Below are 20443 nucleotides of genomic sequence, written 5' to 3' on the forward strand. Positions count from 1 at the left end.
TTCCTCTTCCTCCTCTTACTCCTCCCACACACATCACTTGCCCCTCTTTGTCCCACCAATCAAGTCAGCACAGAACAGCTGGGGAGGGTCAACCTTCAAACAAGTTAATAGGGAACCTTCCAATTGGCAATTAGTCTCACTTGCTTCATTATCCAAGTGCATTGCTCAGTTCTAGCCCTTTATATAAAACTGTATACTCTTTGATCCAGCAGTGTCTCCAGAAATCATAAAAAAGGGAAAAGAACCCACATGGGCAAAAATGTTTGTAGCAGCTCTTTTTTGTAATAGCAAGGAACTGAAAATTGAGTAGATGCCTATCACTTGGAGAATGGCTGAATAAGTTATAGTATCTTAATGTTACAGAATATTATTGTTCTGTAAGAAATGACAAGAAGGCTGAATTCAGAAAAGTCTGGAAAGATTTATATGAAGTGATGCTAAGTGTAGTGAGCAGAATCAAGAGAACATTGTACATAATAACAAGAAGATTATGTGATGATCAACTGTGATGGATTTAATTGTCTCTTCTCAAAAATGAGGTGATTCAAGGCAATTCCAATAGACTTAGAATGGAAAGTGGCATCTACATTCAAAGAGAGAACTATGGAAATTGAATGTGGATCAAAGCATAAATTTTCATCTTTTTTGTTGCTGGGTTGTTTTTTTCTTTCTTATGGTTTTTTTTCTCTTTTGATCTCTTTTTCTTGTGCAGTATGACAGACAGGGAAATATGTTTAGAAGAACTGCACATGTTTAATCAATATCAAATTGCTTGCTGTCTTGGGAGGGGAGAAGGAAAGATGAAGGGAAAAATTCCAAACATAGGGTTTTTCAAAGGTGAATGTTGAAAATTATTTTTGTGCATATTTGGAAAAATAAAATACTATTAAATACCAAATTTGCAAATTCCAATAAGCAAGAGCCATGTCTACATATCTATTCATTCTTAGTATCATATTCTGTGCATGGTTGAAAGTTAATAAACTTTGATGAATATAGTTCTTTAAAAAATATTTTTTGGTCTAGATCTGTGATTTTATCAGACTTGAGAATTCCCAGTGTGGAAACTCCCTGAAAAAAAAAATGCAGACTGGCAGTTAATCTGAAATATATAATCAGGCTGTCTTGGTACTGAGGAGCTGAATGGCTTACTCAAGGGCACTGAGTTAGTACATTTTCCTAACTTGAATTCCCAGCTCTCTTTACACTGTTTATGGATTTTCAAATATATATAAAAATCCTTTCTTTCTTAAATGCAAATTGGAGCCTATATTTTCTTGGAAAGCTACCAAGAACGTTATATGCTGCTATAGCAAGATGTTTGGACAGCAGTTTCTCAACTCAAGTTTCATAAATAGTCATTAAATTCATTTGGCTTAGAAATCACCCAGACACAACTATCTGAGCTAAAAAGAAATGATGAGGAGAAATATTAAGATAACACTTGTTCTCAAATTCATCAGCCAGATCCTATTCCAATGGAAAATGTGCCAGCTCTAGAGTTGAAAACTCAAGACCTAATATAATGAGCATCATGGGCCTTATCTGTTTGTCCTTGGGCCTTGTCCTTTCATCTGTAAAATGGAAGAGTTGGATGCAGTGATCTCTAATATCTCATACAGAATCATCATCCTTGAACTAAATCTCCTTTGGGCATTTCATAAGTTCTGAAATGCCTGAGAATAGTTTCTCACTTCTTTCCTAATACCATCTTTCCACATGGCCCATCTTGGTAGTTATACTCCAGCCATGCAATAAAAGAAACTGAAAGGTCTCACAGATACATTTTGTGTACACAGGGAAATTTATCCTTAATTGTTCACAATTACTGGTATGTGATACTCCTCCCCTTAGATTGTAAACTCATTGAGGGCAAGAATTGTCTTTGATTTTTCTTTGCATTTTCCAGCAGTTCGTATGGTTCCTTGTACACAATAGAAGTTTAATAAACGTTTAATGACTATTAGCTGACTAGTTTCTAAGGACGTCAAATATAATGCCCAAGAGGATTAGCTTTTATTGATCACGATAGTTATATTTAAGCCACCCTCTCTATTTCATGCAACACCTAGTATAGGTAATATGTTGATCAGACACTTTTTTGCATAAATGAAGTATCATTTAAAAGTGATAATTCCCACACTTGCTCCTCTTCTCTAGTCAAGCTGATCCCTCTCATAATACATATCTATTTCTCCCTGTCCTCTACAGAGGTATTTTCCCCATCTGGGATAGCCTTCCTCTTGTCAAATGCATCCTCTTGTCAAATGCATCCTCTTGTTCAAGATTCAACTCTGTCAATTCTTTGAAATTTTCCAGATTAACTATTCTCAATTTGATTCTTTTTTCACATCTCTTTAATATATACCCATTAGATTTTACACTCTTTCATTTTCTATTTCTTGAGCACTATTCTCTTGCTCTTTGTTATAATTATGCTTGATTTTCCCTACTCTACCCATCTTCTATGCTGTAAATATCTCTATGGAGGAACTAATTCTTTCCCTTTCTTTGTTTTTTCCCCGAGTTTTGTAGGAGCTTTGCAAATTGGTGTCCAAAAATACTTGCTAGCTAACAGCCCTCAAAGTAGAAGGTGTAAGCCTGAGGATCCCCAGATTTACCTGCTGTTTCTCAATGAATCCCTCTATAATCTGGAGTTTTACATTGTTGAGGGTAATGGAAGCTAAAGGTGGAGCTGCTGATGTGATTCTCCACAGAAATTCCTCACAGCTTCTTTTAAATGCAGCCACAGTGGGTTCCTCATTGCTCACAAGGTGGATTTCTTTTAAAATCTTGCTTCTTTGATAATCAGAAAAGGTCATAATGGTATCCACAATAATACCTACACACAGATTCAGAGGGAAACCAAAAATCCCAGAGCTTATTGCAGGGATTGCCACTGTCTTTATAACAGAAGATCCACTGACTACATATTTCAGAATATTTAAAATGGCTTCTTTAAGTTGACTGTAACACTTTTCTTGATTTATCACACTCCACTGTGGTCCAACAGCATGAATAATCTCGGAACAGGGAAGCTGGCCTCCACTAGTTACAGCTATTTTACCAACTGGCACTTTCTGACAAAGTTTGATTATGTTTTCACTCTCCTCTGCAATAACAGGCCCTCCTGTCTTCAACAAGGCCAAGGCTAGGCCTCCTCCATGGCTAAGGTTTTCATTAGCAGCATTAACCACAGCATCCACAGCATGACTGGTGAGATCATCTTTCCAGACAGACAACTCTATTTGGGAAGATAACATTGTCCTGAAGACCTTGGCAGAATCCACTGTACTCTTCAGGTTAGAGGTACATTGAAACTTCTTATTGATAACATCACTGAACAAAGATTCACAGTTTTTCAAGATTTTTAAGTGATCACTGCCAATGGCAATTTGTAGACTTTTCTGTTCCATGAGACCTATGGAAAGAACAAAACAGGAAATGAACTGGTAAGCCAGTTTTTCAATAGAAATAAGTTCAAGTGAAGTTTAATCTTCTTTCAATCTAAAAACTGTGTTCCCTACTTGTAGAAGGGAGATGACCTTCTTGTAACCACAACAAGATCCTTCTCTTTACTTCTGCAAATAAAATGGTCACTTTAATATGCACACTTGAGAAGTATGGTGATAACAACTGGAAAGCTTCTATAATAGATATAATTTATGTAAACACAGAAAACTTGATCTGGTGCCTTAAGCAAAAGAAAAATACATAAGAATCCTTGGTCCAGTCATTTTCACTCCTTAGGGGTTGCTTAATAAGAACTTTTCAAGTGCACAGTCAGTAAGCATTTGTAGTGAACATTCTACTTCCTAGTTCTCCTCAATGAAGACAAATGCACAAAGAATTTTTAAAAGAGAAACCCTCTTACCTGATTTTGAATTCTAAACAACTGTTTTGGAGCACTGTATGATTCAAACAAATGTGGGGGGAAAAGACAAATTAGAGAAAATGATCATAAATTAGTAGTGTTCATAAACAATAAAAATCCAATAAAATTCACACATTTACTCAGCATTTTACGAGTAAGTGACTGTGCTTGAGGCAGAATCAAGACAGTAGAGTAGTAGAAGCATTATAGCCAAAGCTCTCTCAATATTCCCCTCCAAACAACTTAAAATAATGCATTTTCCTGCCCAAAACAATGTAGGAAGTCAGAAGGAAAGGTGATAGTGAGGTGGGCACTGGCCCATAACATATCCTTCAGTAATACCACGGGTGAACCTTTAGAGATCAGAGCAGCAGTGGCAGCTTGAAAAATCCTAAAGTGTAAAAGAGTGTCCCCTACCAGATGAGCAGAGTACAACTGTAACATGAAGTTCAAAATTAAGAAATAAACTGGAAAAATGAGCAAACAAACAAAAAATAACAGTTGATGAGAGGAAAGATCAAGATTATAAACTTGGAAGATAATAATGTGGAAATAGCTACAAACAAAACCACAAAGAAAAAAAAAATGTAGATTGGGCACAAGACTAAAAAACTTTCCTAGAGAAGCTAAAGAAAAAGTAAAAGTATGATTTTAAAAATCAAATAAGAATAGTAGAAAACTGAGGGGGAAGAAATGAGAAGCAAGAAAAATATCAAAAGACAATTAACAGATCGTAAAAACAAGAATAACAAGAATAAAGAGGCACAAAAAATTCATCAAAGAAAATAATAACATTAAAAAAAGAATTAGCTAAATGGAAATGAGGTACATAATTTCTCTGAAGAAATAATGTCTTAAAAATTAGAATTGGATATGTGGAAGCTAATGACTCCATGAGACACCAAGAAACAGCAAAATAAAGTGAAAAAATGAAAAGAATATAGAAGAAAATGTGAAATTTCTCATTGGAGAAACAACTGACACAGAAAATTGATTGAAGAGAAATCATTTTAAAATTATTTGACTATCTAAAATCCATGATCAAAGAAAGAGCCCAGACATCATATTTCAAGGAATTACAGATGAAAACTCTCCTGATATCTCATGACTTAAGGGCAAAGCAGAAGCTGAAAGAATCCACCAAGTTATGGCATATGAATATATATTGTTCTATATTTGAATGGAGTATTATTGCTCTCTTAAAAAAAGAAACACAATCAGCAGGATGATTTCAGAAAAGCCTGGAGAGACTTACATGAACTGATGTTATGTGAAGTGAGTAGAACCAAAGGAACATTGTGCACAGCAACAAAATTATGTGATTGTCAACTGTGATGGACTTGGCTCTTTTCAACAATGAGGTGATTCAAGCCAATTACAGTGGAAACTGAATGTGAATCACAACATTGCATTTTTATCTTTTGTTATTGCTGTTGTTGTTTGCTGGCTTATTTTTTTTCTAATTATTTTTCTTTTTTGATCTTATTTTTCTTGTACAGCATGATCCATGTAAAAATATGTTTAGAAAAAATGTATATGTTTAACTTATTGGATTACTTGCTGTCTAAGGGAAGGGAGAGGTAGGGAAGGAGGGAGACAAATATGAAACCCAAGATTTTGCAAGGGTGAATGTTGAAAACTATCTTTGCATATATTTTGAAAAATATTTAGAAAAAAATTTGAATTGCTATTCCAAAAGGCAAAAGAATCTGGGATTACGGACTTCTGGCTAAGATGGTGGCGTGGAGGCAGACAGCTGCTTGAGCTCCTCGCTTTCTCTCAGAACTTACTTCATGACAAGCCTCTGACTTAATGCTTGACCCAGAAAGAAATCCACAAATTATCACCAAGAGAAGACATCCTTGAAAGTCGCCAGAAAAGGTCTGTGTTTGTTCGGGGGAGGGTCAATCAGACTGGGCGCAGACTGAGGGCAGACAGCCAGAGCAAGACAGGCAGCTCACACAGCTCAGACCAGAGGGGGAGGGGTGTGATCCCTGCCATTTCTGTGAAAGGGCTTTTGCCCCAGTGTGGATGCTCCGTCTTGGCAGCAAGCCAGGAGCCACGGAGAGGGTGTAAACACCGGAGGTGAAGATTAAAACCCCAGAAAGCCAGCATCTCTCAGAGCCCGGCCACCCCCAACCCCCACCTGGACTGACTCGGTGCGTTCTCAGAGCCTCAGAGCGCAGACTCAGTACAGTCATTGCTGTTCTGTTAGTGGCTCTCTGCTGCCCTATCCCCAGTCTGTAGAGGAAGCCCATTAATAACATCCAGCCCTATACCCCGCAAAACAGACCAATTACTTCTCTTGTCAGTTTGTTTTCTTTGATTCTGACAAAATGAATAAAAAATTCAAAAGGGCTCTAACCATTGACAGCTTTTGTGTGGAGAGGGAGCAGACTTCAAATGCTGAGGAGACTAGGAACAGAATGTCCCCAGATGTATCCCCTGGGAGGGATATAAGCTGCTCCTCAATACAAAAGAACCTCATAGAGGAAATAAAAAAGGCTCTCACAAGAGAGCTGGAAGAGAAATGGGAAAAGGAAAGGGAAGCTTGGCAAGAGAGCCTGGAGAAGTCATCCCATGCATTCAAAGACAGAATGGATAAAGAAATCAAATCATTGAGAAACAAGATTAGTGAGCTGGAAAAGGTAAACAACTCCAAGGAAAACAGGATTAGTGAGCTGGAAAAAGAAATCAGCTCTCTAAAAAACAAAATGGATAAAATGGAAAAAAATTCCATAGAAGATAAAAACTCAATTGGACAATTACAAAGAGATATAAAAAAAGTGAGTGAAGAAAATACATCATTGAAAATTAGACTGGAACAAGTAGAAATGAATGACTCAAGGAGAAACCAAGAGGGAGTCAAGCAAAACCAGAGAAATGAAACAATTGAAAAGACTGTCAAGTACCTTACCAGAAAGACAACAGACCTGGAAAACAGATCCAGGAGAGACAATTTGAGAATAATCGGACTCCCTGAAAAATGGGAGGAAAAAAAGAGCTTGGACACCATTTTCGAGGAAATTATCAAAGAGAACTGCCCAGACGTTTTGGAAACAGAGGGTAAAATAGACATTGAGAAAATTCATCGATCACCTACTGAAAGGGACCCTAAAATCAAAACGCCAAGAAATATAGTGGCCAAGTTCAAGAACCATCAGACAAAGGAAAAGATATTGGAAGCTGCTAGAAAAAAACAATTCAGATATGGAGGATCCACAATAAGGATAACACAGGATCTAGCAGCGTCCACATTAAAAGAACGCAGGGCCTGGAACATGATATTCCGAAAGGCTAAGGAACTTGGTATGCAGCCAAGAATAACTTACCCAGCAAGAATGAGCATCGTTTTCCAGGGAAGAAGATGGACATTTAACGAAATAAATGAATTCCATCTATTTTTGATGAAAAAACCAGACCTACATAAGAGGTTTGATCTTCAAATACAGAACTCAAGAGACTTCTAAAAAAGGTAAAAAGAAATCTTGAGAACTATACTTCTGTCAAAAAAATATGTAAAGAACATATGTACAATTTGTCTTAGAAAATAGAGGTGGAAAGGAGATTATATCATAAAAAAATACAAAGTGGTGGTACTACATCTCATGAAGAGGCAAAGGTAACCTATTATATCTGAGAGAAAGAAAGGAGGGAGATGAACATAGCGTGTATCAATAGACATATTCGATTTATGGTGAAACTTCTTCCACTTCATTGAAAAGTGAAAGGGAAGGAGTAAGCTAAGGGGAAGGGAATACAGTAATTTCGAGGAAAAGGGGTAAAATAAGGGGAGGATCTTTAAGGTGGGGGAGGGATCCTAAAAAGGGAGGGCTGTAAAAAGCAAGTGGTGTTTACCAGTTTAATACTGGATAGGAGGGTAAAAGGGAAGGAAAGGGGAAAAGCATAAGCAGGGGTTAATAGGATGGCAAGCAATATAGAATTAGTCCTTCTAACCATAAATGTGAATGGGGCAAACTGCCTCATAAAGAGGAAGCAGTTAGCAGACTGGATTAAAAGTCAGAATCCTACTATATGTTGTTTACAGGAAACACACCTGAAACAGGATGAGACATTCAAACTAAAAGTAAAAGGGTGGAGCAGAATCTATTATGCTTCAGGCAAAACCAAAAAAGCAGGAGTAGCCATCCTCATCTCAGATCAAGCAAAAACAAAAATTGATCTAATTAAAAGAGATAAGGAAGGGCATTATATCCTGCTAAAGGGAAGCATCAATAGTGAAGCAGTATCAATACTAAACATGTATGCACCAAGTGGTGCAGCATCTAAATTCTTAAAAGAGAAATTAAGAGAGCTGCAAGAGGAAATAGATAGCAAAACTATAATAGCGGGAGATCTCAACCTTGCACTCTCAGAATTAGATAAATCAAACCACAAAATAAATAAGAAAGAAGTCAAAGAGGTAAATAGAATACTAGAAAAGTTTGATATGATAGATCTTTGGCGAAAGCTAAATGGAGACAGAAAGGAATATACTTTCTTCTCAGCAGTTCATGGAACCTATACAAAAATTGATCATATACTAGGGCATAAAAACCTCAAAATCAAATGCAGTAAGGCAGAAATAGTAAATGCATCCTTTTCAGACCATAATGCAATCAAAATAACATTTAATAAAAAGCCAGGGAAAATAGACCAAAAAATAATTGGAAACTAAATAATCTTATACTAAAGAATGATTGGGTAAAACAGCAAATCATAGACATAATTAATAACTTCACCCAAGAAAATGACAATAATGAGACATCATACCAAAATGTGTGGGATACAGCCAAGGCAGTAATTAGGGGAAGTTTTATATCTCTACAGGCCTACCTGCATAAAATAGAGAAAGAGAGGGCCAACGAATTGGGTTTACAACTAAAATTGCTAGAAAAGGAACAAATTAAAAACCCCCAGACAAACACAAAACTTGAAATTCAAAAAATAAAAGGTGAGATTAATAAAATTGAAAGTAAAAAAACTATTGAATTAATTAATAAAACTAAGAGTTGGTTTTATGAAAAAACCAACAAAATAGACAAACCCTTAGTAAACCTGATTAAAAAAAGGAAAGAGAAAAAGCAAATTGATAGTCTTGAAAATGAAAAGGGTGAACTCACCACTAATGAAGAGGAAATTAGAACAATAGTTAGGAGCTACTTTGCTCAACTTTATGCCGATAAATTTGATAACTTAAATGAAATGGAAGAATACCTTCAAAAATATAGCTTGCCCAGATTAACAGAGGAAGAAGTAAGTAGTCTAAATAGTCCCATCTCAGAAAAAGAAATAGACCAAGCTATTAACCAACTTCCTAAGAAAAAGTCCCCAGGACCAGATGGATTTACAGGTGAATTCTACCAAACATTTAAAGAACAACTAACTCCAATGCTATGTAAACTATTTGAAAAAATAGGGATTGAAGGAGTCCTACCAAATTCCTTCTATGACACAGACATGGTACTGATACCTAAACCAGGTAGATCGAAAACTGAGAAAGAAAACTATAGACCAATTTCCTTAATGAATATTGATGCTAAAATCTTAAATAAGATATTAGCAAATAGACTTCAGAAAATCATCCCCAGGATAATACACTATGACCAAGTGGGATTTATACCAGGAATGCAGGGCTGGTTTAATATTAGGAAAACTATTAGTATAATTGACCATATTAATAATCAAATTAATAAAAAACCATATGATCATCTCAATAGATGCAGAAAAGGCATTTGATAAAATCCAACATCCATTCCTACTAAAAACGCTTGAGAGTATAGGAATAAATGGACTATTCCTTAAAATAATAAGGAGCATATATTTAAAACCCTCAGTAAACATCATATGTAATGGTGATAAACTAGAACCTTTCCCTGTAAGATCAGGAGTGAAACAAGGTTGCCCACTATCACCATTACTATTCAATATAGTACTAGAAACTCTAGCCTTGGCAATAAGAGCCGAGAAAGAGATCCAAGGAATTAGAGTAGGAAATGAAGAAATCAAATTGTCACTTTTCGCAGATGACATGATGGTATACTTAGAGAACCCCAAAGACTCTGCTAAAAAGCTATTAGAAATAATTCAGAATTTTAGCAAAGTCGCAGGATACAAAATAAATCCACATAAATCCTCAGGATTTTTATACATTACCAACACAATCCAACAGCAAGAGATACAAAGAGAAATTCCATTCAAAATAACAGTCGATAGTATCAAATATTTGGGAATATATCTACCAAAGGAGAGTCAGGAATTATATGAGCAAAATTACAAAACACTTGCCACAAAAATAAAGTCAGATTTAAATAATTGGAAAGACATTCAATGTTCTTGGATAGGCCGAGCGAATATAATAAAGATGACAATACTCCCCAAACTAATCTATTTATTTAGTGCTATACCAATCAGACTCCCAAGAAACTATTTTAATGACCTAGAAAAAATAACAACAAAATTCATATGGAAGAATAAAAGGTCGAGAATTGCAAGGGAACTAATGAAAAAAAAGTCAGAGGAAGGTGGTCTAAGTGTACCTGATTTAAAGCTATATTATAAAGCAACAGTCACCAAAACCATTTGGTATTGGCTAAGAAATAGACTAGTTGATCAGTGGCATAGGTTAGGTTCACAGGACAAGATAGTGAATAAAAATAGCAATCTAATCTTTGACAAACCCAAAGATCCCAAATTTTGGGATAAGAATTCATTATTTGACAAAAACTGCTGGGAAAACTGGAAATTAGTATGGCAGAAACTAGGCATGGACCCACATTTAACACCACATACTAAGATTAGATCAAAATGGGTCCAAGATTTAGGCATAAAGAACGAAATCATAAATAAATTGGAGGAACATGGGATGGTTTACCTCTCAGACTTGTGGAGGAGGAAGGAGTTTGTGTCCAAGGGAGAACTAGAGACCATTATTGATCACAAAATAGAACATTTTGATTACACCAAATTAAAAAGTTTCTGCACAAACAAAACTAATGCAAACAAGATTAGAAGGGAAGTAACAAATTGGGAAAAAATTTTTACAGTTAAAGGTTCTGATAAAGGCCTCATCTCCAAAATATACAGAGAATTGACTTTAATTTATAAGAAATCAAGCCATTCTCCAATTGATAAATGGTCAAAGGATATGAACAGACAATTTTCAGATTATGAAATTAAAACTATTTCCACTCATATGAAAGAGTGTTCCAAATCACTATTGATCAGAGAAATGCAAATTAAGACAACTCTGAGGTATCATTACACACCTGTCAGATTGGCTAAAATGACAGGAACAAATAACGATGAATGTTGGAGGGGCTGTGGGAAAACTGGGACACTGATGCATTGTTGGTGGAGTTGTGAAAGAATCCAACCATTCTGGAGAGCAATCTGGAATTATGCCCAAAAAGTTATCAAAATGTGCATACCCTTTGACCCAGCCATACTACTACTGGGCTTATACCCCAAGGAACTACTAGAGAAGGGAAAGGGTCCTGTATGTGCCAAAATGTTTGTGGCAGCCCTTTTCATAGTGGCTAGAAGCTGGAAGATGAATGGATGTCCATCAATTGGAGAATGGTTGGGTAAACTATGGTATATGAATGTTATGGAATATTACTGTTCTATAAGAAATGACCAACAGGAGAAATACAGAGAGGCTTGGAGAGACTTACATCAACTGATGCTGAGTGTGAAACGAGCAGAACCAGAAGATCATTATACACTTCAACAATGATACTGTACGAGGATGTATGCTGATGGAAGTGGATTTCTTCAACATAGAGAAGAGCTAATCCAATTCCAATTGATTAATGATGGACAGAACCAGCTACATCCAGAAAAGGAACACTGGGAAATGAATGTAAACTGTTATTTTTACCTTCTGAATCCAATTCTTCCTGTGCAACAAAAAAAATTCGGTTCTACACACATATATTGTATCTAAATTATACTGTAATATATTTAACATATATAAGACTGCTTGCCATCAGGGGGAGGGGGTTGGGGGAGGAAGGGAAAAAATCTGAATAGAAGTAAGTGCAAGGATAATGTTGTAAAAAATTACCCATGCATATGTACTGTCAAAAAATGTTATAATTATAAAATAAAATAAAAAAAAAAAAGAATCTGGGATTACAACCAAAAATAACTTGCCCAGTAAAACTGACTATAATTCTTGTGGGAGTTGGGTTGTAGGGATAGATATTTAATGAAATAGGAACTTTGAAGTATTCTTGATGGATAGACCAGAGTTGAATAGAACAGTTGACATTCAAACACAAGACCTAAGGGAAGCATAAAAAGGTAAACATAAAAGAGAATCATAAGGGACTTAATGGATTTAATGAGTTAAAATAGTTCCATTTCTAAATGAGAAGATCTATGTAAGTCCTAAAAACTTTAGAGGTAGCTGGAAATTGCCTACAAGGTCAAGAGAGGAGAGAGAGAGAGAAAAAGAGACAGATGGGCAGACAGACAGAGACAGAGAGACAGAGAAAGAGAGAGCAAGAGAAGAGAGAGAGAGAGAGAGAGAGAGAGAGAGAGAGAGAGAGAGAGAGAGAGAGAGAGAGAGAGAGAGAAGAGAGAGAGAGAAGAGAGAGAGAAGAGAGAGAGAGGAGAGAGAGAGGAGAGAGAAGAGAGAGAGAGAAGAGAGAGAAGAGAGAGAGAGAGAAGAGAGAGAGAGAAGAGAGAGAGAGAATGAGAGAGAGAGAAGAGAGAGAGAGAGAAGAGAGAGAGAGAAGAGAGAGAGAGAATGAGAGAGAGAAGAGAGAGAGAGAATGAGAGAGAGAGAGAAGAGAGAGAGAATGAGAGAGAGAGAGAGAAGAGAGAGAGAAGAGAGAGAGGAGAGAGAGAGGAGAGAGAATAGAGAGAGAGAAGAGAGAGAAGAGAGAGAGAGAGAAGAGAGAGAGAAGAGAGAGAGAGAATGAGAGAGAGAGAAGATAGAGAGAGAGAGAAGAGAGAGAGAAGAGAGAGAGAGAATGAGAGAGAGAAGAGAGAGAGAGAATGAGAGAGAGAGAGAGAAGAGAGAGAAAGGAGAGAGAGAGGAGAGAGAATAGAGAGAGAGAGAAGAGAGAGAGAGAAGAGAGAGAAGAGAGAGAGAGAAGAAGAGAGAGAATGAGAGAGAGAGAAGATAGAGAGAGAGAGAAGATAGAGAGAGAGAGAAGAGAGAGAGAGAAGAGAGAGAGAGAATGAGAGAGAGAAGAGAGAGAGAATGATGAGAGAGAGAGAGAAGAGAGAGAGAATGAGAGAGAGAGAGAAGAGAGAGAGAGAATGAGAGAGAAAGGAGAGAGAGAGAAGAGAGAGAGAGAGGAGAGAGAGAAGAGAGAGAGAAGAGAGAGAGAAGAGAGAGAGAAGAGATAGAGAGAAGAGAGAGAGAGAGAGAGAAGAGAGAGAGAGAGAGAGAGAGAGAGAGAGAGAGAGAGAGAGAGAGAGAGAGAGAGAGAGAGAGAAGATGGAAACAGTGGACACAAAGCACTCAGAACATCATACTTAAAATTATGACATATTTAACTAGTAGCAGACCAATCAGGATCCAAACTGATTCTGGCTTCAGTGACTAATCCACTACACCAAATTGCTCAGAGAGATCAAGTCACTTGCTAATTGGTAAATTAAATTGTGTTGATTAAATTACAATTGCCTGCACTGGGCCTTTTGTTGAGTAGATAATTCTAGTTTTGTGACTGCTTATTACATATATTTCCCTATTCAGATATTTCATGTGACAAGTAAGGGACTTCCCCCGAGGAATTCTGTCTCTGTCGACTAACTGTATTGTTTGAATAAAGGCCTTCTTCAAACATAGCATGGGAACGTGTCATTCAGAGGATAAAGTATAATCTAACCAAAAGGAACTATGAGATGTTGTTTGTTGGAACAGCAAGGTAGTGCAGTGAATAGAGTGCTAGGCCTAGAAAGGGGAACACTCCTCTTGCTGAGTTGAAATCTAGCCACTTATTAGCTGGGTAAGTCACTTCACCTTGTTTGCTGCAGTTCCCTCATCTGTAAAATGAGCTGAAGAAAGAAAATAGCAAAAACCTCTAGGACTTTTGTCAAGAAAACACAAATGAAGTTGTAAAGAATCCTATGTGACTGAAAAGACTGAACAACAACAAATGTCATGATCTGTAAGAAGAGCCCGGGATTTTAGTTCTCTTATAGTTCAGTAAAGCCATGTTGCCAGAAGTCACACTAGTGGAAACAACTCTCACATATGGATCTACACTCATGATTTATACAAATATAGACCTGCTATCATGGAAAGGGCCATCTTCTAAATCTCCCAGCATGGAGAAAAGTTGTATGAACTGAAGAATATAGTGAGAACAATCAGTTTCCACAATAAATAACATTGTAAAGATAAACAGATCTGACAGACTTAACTAAACTAACAAAGACTTAAAATCATTTAAAAATTTCTAGAGAATGAGACATGATCAAGGCAAGATCTTTTTTTTGTTTGTTTGTTTGTCTGATTATGCATTTTTGTTACAAGGAGTCTCTCTCATGGGTTTGGGAGGAATAAGTATGAGGGAGAAAATAGCAATTTTTTGTCAACTCAAAAAAATTTCCCAGAATCTTTAAATGTAAATATTTGCATTTATAACCAAGATCAAAGGTTGCCATTGCCATTAAGTCATCCAGTTCTACAAATGAATAGAAAGTAAACAATCATCACTGATCAACATCCTTTATATGGATGAATTACAATATGGTTTTTTCCTTAAGTTTTAAATTTATCACCAGAAAAATAATAAATTATTCAGAGGTTATATGCAAATGTTTGCTTTTTCTTTTATCTGATGTTCTGATTTTTTAACTTTCTCTGTGACAACCTTGGGGCAAATTGGTAGTAGAGTAGATTAAAGTGCAGAATTTGGGAACTGAATGGAGCCTCAGACACTGTGTGACCCTGAACAAGTCACTTAACCTTAACTGCTCCTCAGTTTCCATTACCTACAAAATGGTAGCACCTATATAACAGGGTTTTGGAAATTAAATGAGAAAATCTATGTAAAGCATTTTCCAAACCTTAAAATACTTATATAAAACCTAGGTATTATCTCTTTTTAGTTCCAGATTTAAGGTCTAGTTGGACCTGCTCACAATTAAATTAAAATTAAAATTGCAATTAAACTGCAAAAAAAAATTAAACTGTAATTAAAATTGAGTCAAATTTAGAGTTAGAAAATCGGTGTTAAATTCCTGCTTTTCCATTTACTTCACTTATATGAGCTTTGACAAATTTATTAATTTCTTTAAACCTCCATTTTCATATGGAAAGCAGTGATCTCTACAGCCCTTTGTACCTTGAAATCTTTGATCTTATGATCAGGCCCTGGCAGAAAGCAAGTTTCCTGTGGAGTATTAGAAGGAAAATAATCAAAGACCATGATGGTTGGGTACCAAAAATTCTCAGAGCTGGTTACTTGATAGGAAAGTATCAGGTCAAAAATCAACAAGAATTTAGTAAGTGCCTAAAATGGCCTGGATGGTGATCTACCACAGAAGGCCAAGATTATTAATATGGATGTGTTGAGTTTGAGATAACAATAGAATAGTTCTAGATAGTGTTCACGCCAATCACAAAAGTGATAGGACCTTAGTTGGGGTCAGGATTAATGATGTAGATTTGGGATTCACTGTCTAAAGAAAGATGTGAGGATGTTTCCCCAAGTTCTTATGGAGAGAGAATATAATGAAAAATGATTGTGAGATTAAAATGATAAAAGTCAATTAAAAGTAATTATATGGAATGTCTTAAACAAAAGTGTACCTGTAGTATTTCATAACAAGATGGTTGTTGGCTTTTCTTAAAGATTTTCACTGTCACTAACCGTAGAAGTACTTACAGTGTCACAGAAGGAAGAAGCAGCAAATATTTCTCTTGGCTTGGCAAATTTCAGTTTCCAGATATGCTAAAGGAGTGAAATCCATATTATTGTGTTAACTTAAAAAACAAAAGGAATTAATAAAATAATTGAAATTTTAAACAAGTAAATACTGACTCAAAGTGAAGGCTCTACTGGAATTTAAAAAGAAAAAAATTAATAAAATTGTTTTGATCATTAACTTTGTAAAGATGACCACTGGGGCTAAGAGAGAAGAGTAAAGAGACAATGGAACATTGATATGAAAAAATCTATGTTGTGAAATTAGGTTGGGCTGAATTTTCAAATTCATTCATTCTAATTCAGGACTTATTTTTGGGTAGCAATTTAAAAAACACAATTAGTGGGGGCAGGGAAGAGCAGAGAGGATACATAAATATAAAATATATTTTAATTTTTTCTACCTAAAAATTGGGGAGAGGGAAGGGAAGAGGGAAACAAAAAATATTTGGTGTTAAGTGTCACACAAGTCACACAGTGAAAAGCAGACTAGATTTGGGGTAAGAGGATCTTACTGGCTTTGTCACCTTCTCACTGTGTAATCTTCCTCCATCTTCTCCAAGGTCTGTTTTTATCATTTGTAAAACAGAGGCCTTGACCAGATGGTCTCTGCAATCCCGTCCATCATTTTTTTAGTCATGTCTAACATCTTCATGACCCTCTTTGGTGCTTTATTGGCAAAATACTAAAGTGATGTGCCATTTCCTCCTCCAGCTCATCTTACAGATAAGGAAATTGAGGCTGATGGGGATAAGGTTAAGGATCACACAGCTAAAAGGGTCTAGTTAACTAGACTGTTTGAACTTGGGAAGATGAGTAATCCTGACAAAGTCCAGTTCTCTTCCACCAGCCATCTAGCAGCCCCTCAAAAGCAAAACATAGTTGCTGACTATTTCACAATAGAGGCATTTTTCACAAAAGAAGGAAGAATTTGCTCTGGGTTTCTTTTTTGCCTTTTTTTTTTTTTAAACTGAGACTCCATGGATAGATTTCTCTCCTGGAATAGATCTCCAAGGAACAGAAGTAAACACTCTCAGAAATAAAATCTCCTTTGTTCCTAGACTTTATCGCTTGGAAAAACCTAGGACACTTGGTCAAAAGCCCAGGATAGGGAGTGCCAACAACAAGTGGGAATGGGCTAGGTGGATAGTACTGACTGAAATCCAGCGGCCTAGATTTGAAAATTGCAGCTCAGTTCCTCAGTCCCAGAGTGAATAGAGCACGGAGTCTGGTATCAGAAGACCCGAATTCAAATGCAGACTTTAGTGTGACCTTAAGCAAGATATTTGGATTCTGTTTGATTCAGTTTCCTCAACTGTAAAATGAGATGATAGCACCTACCTCTAAATTGAGGATCAAATGAGATATTTGTTAAGCACTTAGCACAGTGCCTGGAACATGGTAAGCTCCATATAAATGTTTATTGCCCTCCCGGTGGGACCTTTCTGAGTCACAACTTCCCCGAGTCTTATTCCCCTCCTTTTCAATATTAAGGCACTGAACAGCTAAGATCTCTAAGGTCTCTTCTAGATATAAATCTATGAACCTGTGAGACTAAAACTTTGGGACTGAAAGGTGCCTGGACAAGCTTTGTAAAGCTCCATAGAATACAGAACGATAGTCTACCAAAACGTACGTGCTGTCTTTTTAAAAATCAGGCCATGAGAGTTTGTGATTTTCATGACTTCACGTTTTCTGGAAATTTGACAGCTTTAATTGTCAAGAGACCCTAAAATCAAAGCTGATCCCATTTTCGAAGTTCTTTCACCAGCCTAAAGGAAGAGACCCAGGGTCCTTGTCCAAAAGATGTATAAATCCGAAAAGGGAGGGGGAGGGAGAGGGAGGGCGAGGCGGGGAGGCTGGAGAAGGTGCCTGAGAGATGTGTTTGTGGCGGGGGGGGGGGGGGAGGGGGGAAAGGGGGCTCCCTCCCACCAGAGTAACCCAGCACAGCCTTTGCTTACCTGAAGTAGTGGTCTCTGCAATAACTAGAGAAACGGACTGTGAGACGGGGAATAAGAAAGGAGCATCGGTGAAACGAAACTGAAAGTTTTCGAATCATCTCCGAGGGGCAGGGTGGGCGGAGGCGGAATTTGGGTTAAGGCTCTGGGAGGGGGTGTTGACTGAGCCCTTGCTTCTGCCCTCTCGGCTCCCCAATCCCTCCAGATCCCGGGACAAACTTAGTAGCTCCGGCTCCTCCGCTTACTTGTCCGGATCATGCCCTGCGGGCCCTGACTGGGCTGCCCACAACCCACCGTACCCGGTTCTGGTCCGGGCGTCCGAGAACTGTTCTAGACAGGAGAGAAAACTGTAAAAGTATCTCCAGAGCCCGCGACAGTCCGGGGAGGCGAGTGCACGGCCAGAGCCGGGCCCTCAGAAGGCAGCTGCTGCTGGTTTTTGGAAAGACAGATATGAGAAAGAAGGGACTGGGGAAGCCACTTGGAAGACAGAGACCCGCGTGGAATGAGGAGAAAAGAGGGAGACAGGGTGAACTGGGATAGAGCACCGAAATGGAGCCCACCTGAGCCAGGAGAAGGAGCAGTAGGAAATAAGTTGCATTGATACAAATCCTACTATGTTCCAGGCACTGTGCTTTACAAATGTTGTCTCATTGAATCCTCACAACTTCGGGAGGTAGGTGCAGCTATCATCCCCATTTCAGAATTGAGGACGCTAAGGCCGAGGGTAAGTGGCTTGCCATTGGTCAATGTCTGAAATCACTTTACAACTCAGTTCTTCCTGATTCTGACCCCAGCATTGTAATGCCGGAGGAACTGAGGCAAGTTAGACATCAGAGAGTTTTTAATATATTTTGGGGTTTAATATTATATTTGGGATAGTCTGGAAGCAGAGCAGAATCCACTCGGTCTCCAGGGCTAAATTGGACTTTCGTCTCAAAATTCCAATGATTTAGAGATGGCTCCGAATGAGCAGAGGAGAGAAAGGCAAGCGCAAGGAACTCCACTGGGTGGAGTCCAAACACTGGCGAGTGGGGGAATTTCCAGGAAGGGCCCATCCATGCAGTTCTGACAGGTTCTGATAACTTAGGGGGATTTAGGAATCAGGATATCTGAACTCCCCTTTATCTGAGATTAAACATTTACAATTTATAACTTTAGAGTAGCCAGTCCTAGAATATATCGTCCTAATAATCAGGAAGTGGGGAAAGGGTTGCAACCAAGGGTTTTGAGGCAGAACAATTCAGGGAAACTGAGGCAGGACAATAAAAGGAAACTATGGCACAGCACACCACCTAGCCATCCCTATTGGAGGGATAAATTTCTATCCCTTTAGAGAACTCTTCTAAGTGTCTGCCTCTATTTCAGTGGATTAGCTAAGTGATCTCTCTCACCTTCATTCAGGAACTCAGGGTGGCCACCAAGGAAGGTAAGGGATCCTCCTCTTTATACCAGATCCGTATACATTCATCAGAGTTGTGTAATTTCACTTTCTACTGTTACAGAGCCAGTCTCTGTGAGGAACTTGGCTGAACCATCCCAGTGGAAAAGAGAACTGCCAATGGAAGAAGACCTGACCTGTTCTCCATGGGGTAGATGGATGGAGCAGGAAGACAGGGACAAGATTATGTCTGGATCGTCTGGGTTCTCACTACCCACCGTATTCCCTGAACCTTGACTAACTAACTGGGCTCGACCCTGAATCTTCTCAGGATTACTTGTCCCTCATACAGGGCAATATCTGAGGTTCAGGTGCAGTGACACTCCAGATACAGATGATAAAGATAGACATAGGAAGAGAAGAAAATAGATAAACCTTTAATTACTCCTACATTAAGATTGAATGACACAGTGTGAGTGCATAAGTAGGAAAAGACGATAAGACAGATATAAAGCTAAGAAATATTCTAGAACTTTATTGGCTTAGGAAGGTATGAATAAAAACAAACCAAATCACTTGATAAGTAGGATATTGAAAAACCAGGACATTGGAGGAGTGAAGCTAATGTAAAGGAATAGTTTCAGACAACTTTGCTATTCAGATACATGAACAAATTAAGATTTTTATTCCATTTAGAAGGTTCAGCCCACTCATTTCTAGATAGGGTTAGGGAATGCAAGGATGATATTGTTTTATAACAGCATTCAGGAAGGCCCCAGCTGTCACTGGCTCATGTCTCTCCAGACTTCTTCACTCTGAACTTCCTCTTCCATGCCCAGAACATTCATTCTGTTCCAGACCTCGAATTTACTTATCTATGGGTGGAATTAAAACTTCTGATTTAATGCTCTTTTAAGAGCTTTCAGTTGAGGAGGGCACCAGGTCGACCACATCTTATTCCTCTCCTGTCTTCCCTATGGACTTTTTCTACCTCTGGACTATACTATAGGATCTTTATCCCCACCCCCTTTCCTACTTCCTGTTGGGTGTTATCTTCCTCCATTAAAATATAAGTTCCTTTTATGCAGAGAATGTTTCTCTTTGTAATAGTGTTCCTAGTACAGTATGTATAAGACCTGTACATGGTAAGTGTTTAGAAATGCTTATTAGTAGACTGACTCTTCTGTCTAGGTTAAGTTTCTATCACCAATCTTCCAATTTTCTTCCCACTCAATAATAGAGACAGTTCAAGTGATCCTGGAGAAAGATACTAAAGGTATACCCATTCTGTTAAGGAATGAAGTTCTTAGAACTTGTCTTTTTGAGTTGCCATAGTGTC

At 37.7% G+C, this 20443-nt stretch overlaps 1 protein-coding gene across 4 annotated transcripts in view; it reads right to left on the bottom strand.

Moving 5' to 3' along the window:
- PARP9 (poly(ADP-ribose) polymerase family member 9) overlaps positions 1–19189 on the bottom strand; it is a 46930-nt gene extending 27741 nt beyond the window's left edge. The window contains exons 1-4 of one of the 4 annotated variants that reach the window (XM_074301392.1): positions 17730–17890; positions 15730–15795; positions 3875–3908; positions 2622–3421 (exon numbers count right to left, since the gene is read on the bottom strand). In XM_074301392.1, coding sequence (XP_074157493.1) covers positions 2622–3416 — 795 coding nt within the window. In that variant the 5' untranslated portion in view covers positions 3417–3421; positions 3875–3908; positions 15730–15795; positions 17730–17890. Of the gene's footprint in view, positions 1–2621; positions 3422–3874; positions 3909–15729; positions 15796–17729; positions 17891–19117 lie in introns of those variants that run through there. The other 3 variants (XM_074301389.1, XM_074301391.1, XM_074301393.1) reach the window with 3 other exon arrangements.
- Between the last annotated feature and the right edge of the window lie 1254 nt (positions 19190–20443).

This window comes from Sminthopsis crassicaudata, chromosome 3 (genome assembly GCF_048593235.1).
Source record: "Sminthopsis crassicaudata isolate SCR6 chromosome 3, ASM4859323v1, whole genome shotgun sequence".
NCBI lineage: Eukaryota > Metazoa > Chordata > Mammalia > Dasyuromorphia > Dasyuridae > Sminthopsis > Sminthopsis crassicaudata.